General features: G+C 54.7%; 1 protein-coding gene across 1 annotated transcript; it reads right to left on the bottom strand.

Moving 5' to 3' along the window:
• Positions 1-6,599: 6,599 nt before the first annotated feature.
• Positions 6,600-10,245, bottom strand: LOC129197012 (olfactory receptor 14C36-like). Its single transcript, XM_054804980.1, has 2 exons — positions 10,021-10,245; positions 6,600-7,571 (listed from the first exon to the last, which is right to left on the bottom strand). Exons 1-2 carry the CDS (start codon positions 10,045-10,047, stop codon positions 6,600-6,602), a joined length of 999 nt encoding a protein of 332 aa, XP_054660955.1. The 5' UTR covers positions 10,048-10,245.
• Between the last annotated feature and the right edge of the window lie 475 nt (positions 10,246-10,720).

A 10,720-nucleotide genomic window follows, 5' to 3' on the forward strand; every position in this document is an offset into this window, starting at 1 on the left:
TGTTCACTTTCCCAGCTCAGAGGTGGAGTTGTGATTAAGAAGGACACAGCCCCTCTCAGAGAGAAGCAAAGGCCTCTGAGAGGAGAGAACTGACCTCCAAGGGAAAGCTCAGCACTCCCTGGGATCCTACAGCACAGCCGTGCTCTTCTGGGGCAGCTCCCAAGCCCAGCAGCACAGGCAAAGCAGACAGTCAGATGTCCTGAAGATGGGATGTCCTAAAGGCAGAGTCAGCTCATTGCTCAGCAGACAGCGCCCAGCAGACATCTAGAGTGAGGGACCACAAGAGAGCAGCCTGAAGGCAGCCTAGCCCAGGGCTTGCCTGCAGTTTCCTCCCACTCCCTGCCCATGTCTCTGCTGCCTGGAGCTGTCCCTGCCAGGAGCTGGTGCTCTGCCCACACCTCTCCTCCCTGTCCCTGCTCACAGAGCCCATCCCACCCTCTGTGTGCTCAGCTCTGCCCTGCAGACCCCTCCTGGCACCAGGGCACTGCCCAAGGGGATCTCAATGCTCCTTGAGAAATGCCATGGCAAATGTCCCAGGGGTGATCTGGAGCTGTGAGTAGCCTGGAAACACACAGAATCCTCAGAACAGCAGAAGGACCCTGCCCTGCCCTTCCAGGGGGTCGCTCCTTCCACCCACAGCTTCTCCCTGCAGTGCCCTGGGCAGCTCCCCGGGCAGGCTGAGGGCTGACCCTGGCAGGCGGCAGAGTCCCTGCCCCGGCACACAGCCCCTGGGCTGCAGGGACCCTGCTCTGAAGGACACAACTGGGCACCCCTGCCTGCACACCTGCATTCCCAGCCACTCAAACTTGCCTCTGCACAGGGAGTCCACCTGGCACATCCCAGCAGCTGTGGGCTCTGCCAGCTTGAGGAGATGCCTCCAGTAACCGCATCGGCATTGCCCTGCACCTAGAGACTTACCGTGTCAAGGGCTCTGAAGATTTCTCCTTCCCTGAGCTCTCAGCAAGCCTCCCATTTCCAACTGCCTTTAAGCTCTCTCTGCCTCGCTGTTCTCCCCTCGGTGCCTGCAGGCAGAGCCCTCAGCCCTGCTGTGCTCTGCAGAGGAGCTGCTCCTGGGCAGAGATGTCTCTCTGCAGCACAGCCCACTTGCCATGAGCTCCCTCCATCCCAGGAGAGCAGCAGCAGAGGCCCAGCCCAAGGCGGCATGTTAATGACCCCTCTGGTGGGTTTGGGGATGAGTCCATGAAGCTCAGACCCTGAGAGGAAGCTGATGAAACCTCTCCAGAAGTCACAGTCAGATGCAAACTCCACAGTTTCTTGGAGCATTAATGGGTCCCCCTGAGGGCCATCCCTGACAAAGCAACTCTGGGGCTGGTTAGAGCAGGCAAGTGGAGGCAGTGATGACAGGTAGGCAAAGGCAATGGCAAGGTGGCTCTGATGCTGAGTAAACCTGGGTGTGTTTCATCAAAGGGCCAAGCCCAAGGGCCGCCAGTCCCTTGGAAGCGAGGTCCTGTCCCACACACATGTGTCTCAGGTCTCTTCCTGGGGCAGGGTGTTGTGGGGACATGCAATGCCAAGTGCAGGACAATGGTACGACACCTCCCAGGCCTTTGAGTGGAGACAAGGAGGCCATGAGGCCCTCGTGCTGTAAGGATTAGGTGTCTCCTGGTAGGCCTTGCTGACACAGACAACAGCCACGGCTAATGGGAGAAAGACCTCAGCTCTGTTGGGGGCTTTCAACTTTGTCATCTCCCTTGACCATCTCCACCATAGGTTGTCCTATGGTGTCCTATGCCTGCACCTGTTTCCCTGAAGGCTGTGGACATCCACTGTGCTTACCAACCTTGCTCTCACTTGAGCATCTTCCTACCCTTACTGATATCTCTCCATCTTCGTGGGCTGTTCATTGAAATACAAAGTTTTGGCTAATCCAGACTCTTGCTGGGTGGCATCTTGTACCACAGCACTGCACTTGGAATGACGTTTCATTAACTCAAAGTGACATGAAACCTTCCTATCCAGTCTCAACTTCCAAAGCTTCACTTTGTGCCGTTATTTCTTTTTGATATTGTTTCCCAATATCGAGAAAAACTCTACCATCTCTGAAAGCACACTTCAACCAGTCTCAGGATGGTCTGGGTGGCCATGGTCGTCCTAATGCAGACCAGTATGCAGGTGGCCTTTTTCATGATGAGCATGAGGAGTTGCAGGGCTCTTCAGATCCATGTAGGAAATTCCATGAACACCACCTCCAAAACACCAAATGGGTTACAAAACAAGTAAAAGCAGGGACAGCGGTTTGCATGGCAAGGTTTTGTTATGGATGGGGGGCTATAGGGATGGCTTCTGTGAGAAGCTGTTAGAAGCTTCCCCCATGTCCAACAGAATCAGTGCAACTGGCTCCAAGATGGACATTCTGCTGGCCAAGGCTGAGCCAATTAGCGACGGTCATGACTTATTTAAAAAGGGAAGAGAAGAAAAAAAACCCCAAACACCAGGAGCAATTGCAGCCAGAGACAGGTGTTAGAATATGTGAGAGGAACAACTCTGCAGACAGCAAGGTCAGTGAAGAAGGAGGGGGAGGAGGTACTCCAGGTGCCAGAGCAGAGAATCCCCTGCAGCTCGTGGGGAGCACCATGGTGAGGCAGGCTGTCCCCCTGCAGCCCATGGAGGTTGATGGTAGAGCAGATATCCACCTGCAGCCCATGGAGGACCCCACGCCGGAGCAAGTGGATGCTCCCAAAGGAGGCTGTGACCCTGTGGGAAGCCCACGCCAGAGCTGGCTTCTGGCAGGACCTGTGGCTTCGTGGAGAGAGGAGCCCACGCTGGAGCAGGTTTGTTGGCAGGACTTGTGACCCCCATGGGGGACCCACGCTGCAGCAGTCTGTTCCTGAAGGACTGCACACTGTGGAAGGGACCCGCGGTGGAGCAGTTTGTAAAGAACTGCAGCCCGTGGGAAAGACTCATGTTGAAGAAGTTCATGGAGGACTGTTTCCTGGGGGGAGGGACCCCCCACTGGGGAAAGGTGTGAGGACTCCTCCCCCTGAGGAGAAAGGAGCGGCAGAGACAATGTGTAATTAACCTAAACATCATCCAGTTTTAACCTCCCTGACAGGGGCAGGGACATCTTCCACTAGACAACGTTGCTCAAACCCCATCCAACCTGGCCTGGAACACTTCCAGGGATGGGGCATCCACAACTTTTCTGGGCAACCTGTGCCAGTAACTCATCACCCTCACAGGGAAGAATTTCTTCCTAATATCTAATCTACATCTACACTCCTTCAGTTTAAAGCCATTACCCCTTGTCCTATCACCACACTCCCTGATAAGGGAGTCCTTCTCAGTCCTTCCTGTAGCCCCATTCAGGTACTGGAAGGCTGCTATAAGGTCTCCCCGGAGCCTTCTCTTCTCCAGGGTGAACCACCCCAACTTTCTCAGCCTGTCTTCATAGGAGAGGTGCTCCAGCCCTCTGATCATCGTTGTGGCCTCCTCTGGACTCACACCAACAGCTCCATGTCTTTCTTGTACTGGGGACCCCAGAGCTGGACGCAGTACTGCAGGTGGGGTCTCATGAGACCAGAGCAGAGTGGCAGAGTCCCCTCCCTCAACCTGCTGGTCACGCTGCTTTTGATGCAGCCCAAAACACAGTTGGCTTTCTGGGCTGCAGGTGCACGCTGCAAGCTCATGTTCAGCTTTTCATCAATAAATACCCGCAAGTCCTTCTCCTCAGGGCTGCTCTCAATCCATTCCTCAACCAGCCTATAGTCGTGCTTGGGATTGCCCCGACCCACGTGCAGGACCTCGCATTTGGCCTTGTTGAACTACATGTGGTTCACACGGGCACACCTCTCCAGCCTGTCAAGGTCCCTCTGGATGGCATCCCTACCTCCAGTGTGTCAACCACACCACACAGCTTGGTGTCGTCGGCAAACTTGCTGAGGGTGCACTCAATCCCACTGTCTATGTTACCGGCAACGATGTTAAACAGCACCAGTCCGACCCCCAAGGAACGTCACTCATCACTGATCTCCACTTGGATGTGGAGCCGTTGACCACAACTCCTTGAGTGCAACAATCCAACCAATTCCTTATGCACCAAGTGGTTCCTCCCTCAAATCCACATCTCTCCCATTTAGACACCAGGACTTTATGCGGGATAGTGTCAGATGCTTTGCACAAGTCCAGGTAGATGACGTCTGTCACTCTTCCCTTATCCACCAATGCTCTAACACCATCGTTAAAGGCCACAAAATTTGTCAGACAAGATTTGCACTTAGTGAAGCCATTTTGGTGGTAGCCCAGTGCTGGTTTGACTCCTGGTGCCCATGGACCTGAGCCTCCTTTTGAGGATGAAGTCATTCAATGCATAATCCCGAGGACAGACTTAGCCAGGGATTAAAAATGCCAGCAATGCCTCAACACACTACCCTCACCTCCACTGCTTATCCCCTCCCCCTACAGAGGTTTGGCTGGGAAGGGACCTATGGAGGTCTCTAGCACCGTGGTCTGCTCTGAGCAGGGAGAACTTGAGAGGTCAATCAGATTGGTCAGTGCTTTCTCGTGAGCCAGCACATGTCCACTGGAACCATCGCAGTAAGAAGGGCGAGAGCCCGGCCTGGCTGGGGGCTGGGGGTAATTCTGAGGTCCCAGCAGTGTGGGAGCTCCCTGGAGCATTGTGTCTGCTGTGGGCATTCCATCCCCTGTGCAGATGCAGCCCCGCACATGGCCCCACGGCCCTGCTGTGCACATCCCCTGAGGCAGGGGGTGTTCAGTGGTGGAGAAAAGTCTCCCTTGGCATCATCCCCCACAGCAGCTCGCAGTGCCCCAGCCCCCAGCGGCCCTCCTGCTTGGGCAGCCTCCCCCAGCACCCTGCCCCTGCCCAGGCTGAGCTGCGTCCCAGGTGCTGGTTCCCAGTCAGCCCTGCTCTGCACTTTGCAGGGCTCTGGGCCAGGACAGAGGCTGGGCAGGACTGCCTCTCCTAGCGACACGGCCACTGAGCCCCGCAGGACGTGGCAAAGGTCAGCCCTCCCAAGGACCATGGTGAATGGCCAGGGCTGGAAAGGTGACATGAGGAGAGGGGTCTGGCAGGAGGCTCCTGGGGCAGTTTCTCTTCTCTCTCTTCATGCAAAAGCAAGCCAGGCTGGACATTTAGACTGAGGGACTCTTCTGGAGGGCCCTCATGGGCATGGGCATGGTCTGCATGTTGCCAGGTTCTCCTCTGCATGCTACCTTGATCTGTAGGGATCACAAAGTCTGCAGAGGACCCAGGAGAAGCCTTGTCCTCTCTCTGGTCACAGCTGGACCCCAGTTGTCCAGCTCAGCCCCAGGTGAGGAGCTTTGTCTGGGAGTGACTTGTGGGGTAAGAGCTGGCAGATGGGTCGGAGGAGGTTGTCCCAAGAACATGTCCTGGTGGTGTGGTGTAACCCAGTAGGCAGCTCAGCCCCACACAGCTGCTCGCTCCCTCCCTCCCTCCCAGCAGGATGGGGAAGAAGAATCCAAAGGGTAAAAGTGAGTGAACTCGTGGGGTGAGATGAAGGCAGTTTCACAGGTAAAGCAAAAGCTGTGCACACATGCAAAGCCAAATCAGGAATTCCTTCACCACTTCCTAGCAGCAGGCAGGGGTTTAGCCCTGGGCAGAAAAACAGGGCTTCATCAGGAGTAACAGTTGCTTGGGAAGACAGAAGCCATCTTCCAAACATCCCCCCTTTCCTCCTTCTTCCCCAAAGGTTTTTTTGCTGAGCATGATGTTCTGAAGAACGGCCCCAAGGCTGTGCAGGGCACCTGGGCAGACCCAAAGCCCAGGCCCACACTGGAGGGACTGTGGCTGTGTCTGTTCTGGTGGGTACCTGCTGCAGGGGATGCACAGACCGCTTGTCATCTTCACACCAGACCAGCCGGAGAGGGGACCGGGAGGGGTCTGTTTGTGGTGGTCATGGTGGTGTGTGTGCTGCTGGAGGTGTGGTAGCTGTAAAGGTGCTGTCCCTGGTTGGAGGTGGTCTGTGACGGGTCATCTCTATCCATCTTTGTTTCCTTTCAGATACCAGGATTTAGCACTTTCTCTATGGGTGAATCCAGCTTGGGCCATCGCTCACCTTGGGGTGGGTCCAATCACTGCCCACCACAGAGATCTGCAGGCAGCTGCAGATTCCCCTTGGGGGGGATGTCCTCTGCACTGTCAAATGTGGGATAGCCCTGGGTATGTACCTCAGAGACCACTCACTATCTCCATTCTCACCACACACCAATGGTTGAGTCCAAATTCCACCCCTCGGTCTCTTACAGCTACCAAAGTGACAGTGAGCTTTTCTCTCCAAAATGCAAGGAGAAACACGCCCTTTAGGGGTGAAATTCCTTGGGCCTGATGTTGACATCAGCGTTGGAAGAACAGCTCAATCGTGAGGAACTGCATTGAGGACATGCCACTTTATTACAGAGGTGCGATGAGAGAGTCTCCTCGGACCCAGGGTTAGACACCCTTTTACACAGGTGAGACAGAGCAAGTTCATTCCTCAGTAGAAGTCAGATGACTCCAAACATTTCTGTAGTAACTTAACAGACACAAATAAAAAAGCAGATAACAATTACAATTATGATAAACAAACAAACAAACAAAGGCCTGCTATTGGATACACTGGGACTCACTTGTGAAGAGAGATGGGAAGTTTACCGCAACTAAGAAACTTCCATGAAATCACTTTCCTAATGGCCTCCTTGAGCTCCTGGTTCCTCATGCTGTAGATGAGAGGGTTCACTGCTGGAGGCACCACCGAGTACAGAACTGCCACCACCAGGTCCAGGGATGGGGAGGAGATGGAGGGGGGCTTCAGGTAGGCAAACATGCCAGTGCTGATAAACAAGGAGACCACGGCCAGGTGAGGGAGGCACATGGAAAAGGCTTTGTGCCGTCCCTGCTCAGAGGGGATCCTCAGCACGGCCCTGAAGATCTGCACATAGGACAACACAATGAAAACAAAACAGCCAAATGCTACACATATACTAACAACAATAACCTTAGTCTCCCTGAGGTAGGCATCTGAGCAGGAGAGCTTGAGGATCTGGGGAACTTCACAGAAGAACTGTTCTACAGCATTACCATGGCAGAGTGGTATAGAAAATGTATTGGCCGTGTGCAGCACAGCATAGAGAAACCCACTGCCCCAGGCAGCTGCTGCCATGTGGACACAAGCTCTGCTGCCCAGGAGGGTCCTGTAGTGCAGGGGTTGGCAGATGGCAACATAGCGGTCATAGGCCATGACAGTGAGGAGAGAATACTCAGCTGCAATCAAGAAGATAAGAGAAAAGAGCTGGGCAGCACATCCTGTGTAGGAGATGGCCCTGGTGTCCCAGAGCGAGTTGGCCATGGATTTGGGCACAGTTGTGGAGATGCAGCCCAGGTCGAGGATGGAGAGGTTGAGGAGGAAGAAGTACATGGGGGTGTGGAGGTGGTGGTCGCAGGCTATGGCAGTGATGATGAGGCCATTGGCCAGGAGAGCAGCCAGGTAGATGCCCAGGAAGAGCCAGAAGTGCAAGAGCTGCAGCTCCCATGTGTCTGCGAAGGCCAGGAGGAGGAACTGGTTGACAGAGCTTCCATTGGACATTTGGTCCCTCATCTCAAAGGACTCCATTGATGGAGGTAAAGGCATCAATAAGGTAGGAGAGATTTCTCTTAGAAAAATCTATTCAATTTCTTAAAGAAACAACCAAACTGCCTCTCCCCTTTCAGGAAGACCTTTCACAGGCTGACCTGGGATTAAATCCACTTGGGATATCTAAGAGATTTTCAGCATTGTTGCTCCTATTTCACCCAACTGTGGAGCAGAGCTGGGGGGGATTTTATTTTGTTTATCCTGTTCGAGTTGTCCCACTACACCTGAGGAGTGTTTTTCAGGCAGAAATCCCTGGCATTTCTGCTGCACTCCAAGTGAAACCTTGTGCGTCCCCAGAGCCAAAGGGACCGTCCCCTAGTGATGAGTGAGGAGAGCCGGTCAGTCCATCAGCCCTGGTCTCAGCTGCCCTGTGCTGGCACCTCTTTGAGCTGCAGGATGATCGCACCCGGACGTTCCCCCCAAAAGGAACTGGGCCCTGCTGAGAGCAGAGGAATCCATTTCCCAAGTGCACATCTCCAACCCCCTCAGCCTGTCTCACTCTACCTGAGCAGGATCTCAGCCCTCCCCTCCCAGCCAGGAACACAGAGGGCTCTCTGCAGCTGTCTGCAGACAGCCACCCAGCAGCGTTTTCATGGCCTTAGCACTGAGGGGTCTTCTCCATGGGGCTCCTGGAGAACACCGGGATGCCATGGGAGAGCTGTGCCCTGGGAGAGGGCAGCCTGCAGCCCAGCAGGACCCCCCAGGGAAAGAGTCAAATGTCCTAAAGATGGGGTGTCCTGAAGGACAGTTGGCCTTCTCCCAGTCCTGCAAAATGCATGGCCCAGAGCTTCCAATCCAGGTGGGAACAAAGGCAGCATGGACAGGAGGGGAAACATGGATGAATGTCCCACTGCTCCTGTCAACAGAGGCAGATGGGTATTCGGGAGTTTCTCCTCATTAGTGGCCCTGCTGAGAAGCAGTGACGGGCTGAACTCCCATGGCCTTGGGGCCAAAGGCTGTGCTACATGGGAGAGGAGACCTGATGGGTGGTGGTGTGTGCTCCGGGGAGGTTTCTGCACTGCAGGGGATGGCAGGGAGGTACCCAATTTCCCCTCCCACAGTGTTTCTGAAAGTAGCTGCCTCTCCCTCCCTGCTCATATCTCTGCTGCCTGGAGCTGTCCCTGCCAGGAGCTGGTGCTCTGCCCACACCTCTCCTCCCTGTCCCTGCTCACAGAGCCCATCCCACCCTCTGTGTGCTCAGCTCTGTCCTGCAGACCCCTCCTGGCAGCAGGGCACTGCCCAGGGGCACCTCTGTGTGTGCAGAAGCTAAGGAGCCGCTCAGACAAATCCCATAGATACCACCAAGGTGATGCTGTCGTGCTGTCTTTAGGCTGAGAAGTGCCTTAGGGGACTCTATGAGGTTCCTTGCAGTTCTGCCCATCTCTCAGTACAGTGATCCTGGAACCTCAGTGTCTACTTCAAACTCCACAGCTCCATTACTCTTTCCTGACCCCCCTCCTCTCTCCCAGTGCAAAACATGAACTGGACATGAACTGAGGGCCAGGTAAGCAACTTTGGTCTCAAAGAGCAACTTCATGGACCTTCCTATGGCAAAGTCTCCTCTGGGAATAGTCCCATGGTGAGTTAGATCTCAGACCTCTTAGTGTAACCCTAACAGTGTCTCAGAGCGTTGTCCACACCTGACAGGTCCACTTCCATTCCCACCAAAACAAATAGAATAAACCTTAATGCCATGACTCAGGAATGCACAAACTGAAGAAGGAAACCCTTGCTTTGACTGTCACCTCTGAAAGATCCTCTCCAGAAATGTCCTGGGGGTGATGTGGAGCTGTGAGCAGCCCTCACCCATGCAGCACCCACACAACAGCAGAAGGACCCTGCCTGGCTCGATGCTCCTTCCATCCTGAGCTTCTCCCTGCAGCGCTGTGGGGAGCTCCCCAGGCAGGCTGAGTGCTGACCCTGGCAGGCGGCAGAGTCCCTGCCCCGGCACACAGCCCCTGGGCTGCAGGGACCCTGCTCTGAAGGACACAACTGGGCACCCCTGCCTGCACACCCACCCTCACACCTTGCAGTCATCCCTGGGAGAAGGCAGCCGTCATGCTCTGTCCCTCTGAAGGTGCAGCAGGCAGTCCCTGATGTGGATCACATCCTTCTCCTCTGTACTAGGGCATCTATGAGAGTCCTCCTGAAAGTTCCTACAGGCTATGGGATGAACCAGGTCTAGGAGACCCCTGCAGAATACTCATTTTTATTGCCCTGCAGCTCAGAGACTTACCATATAGAGGGCTCTGAAGATGTCTCTTCCAGTGAACTCTCAGCTCCTCCCAACCCAGACTGCCTTTAAGCTCTCTCTGCCTCACTCCTCTCCCCTCGGTGCTTACAGGCAGTGCCCTCAGCCCTGCTGCGCTTTGAAGAAAAGCTGCTCCTGGGCAGAGCTGTCTCTCTGCCATGCTGCCCGGTTTACGTGATCTCCCTCCATCCCAGGAGCCCGGCCCAGCTCAGCAGCAGAGGACCAGCCCAAGGCAGCACTTTCTCTGCCCGCTCTGGGCTCCCGCCAGGTGTCCCTGGGGTTCCAGGGGAACCTGCTGTGAAACAGGCTGAAGGAATCACTGATGTTCCCTCCCTCAGCTGGGGAGAGACACTTCTTTCCAGCACTGTCATTTTCCTGCTCAGAGATAGAGTTGCATCTAAATAGCACCTTTCCTTGTGCCACCTTTAGGCAGAATACCCAGACAGTGAAAGTGAGGGATCTGCTTCACCACTGCAGAGGGAAGGGATTCAGGTGAGGCAATCGAGGCATCTTATTCTGGGTCTGTAGTCCTGGGGCTACAAGGGGTCTCAGCTCCTTTCCATGACTGCCACAAACCCACAGGAGATGGGATTCCTCTTGCCTCTCTTCAGGTGTGCAAAGAAGGACATTTGCACGTGAGCTTTTTGTCTCAGCTCCCCTGCTAATTAATGGAGATGGAGGGCAGGAGTGAGCTCTTCACAGGCAAATACCTGGTGACATTTGAGGTGCCAGAGCTCGCCCAGGGTATGTGCAGGAAACTGCAGGCTTCAGTGGAGCAGTTCTTATGGACAGGACAGTGTATAGGGCTTCATCTTGGAGGCTCTTGGGAAATCCCTTTGACAAACTGAAATGACAGGAGATG

This window comes from Grus americana, chromosome 27, assembly GCF_028858705.1.
Source record: "Grus americana isolate bGruAme1 chromosome 27, bGruAme1.mat, whole genome shotgun sequence".
Classification (NCBI taxonomy): Eukaryota; Metazoa; Chordata; class Aves; order Gruiformes; family Gruidae; genus Grus; species Grus americana.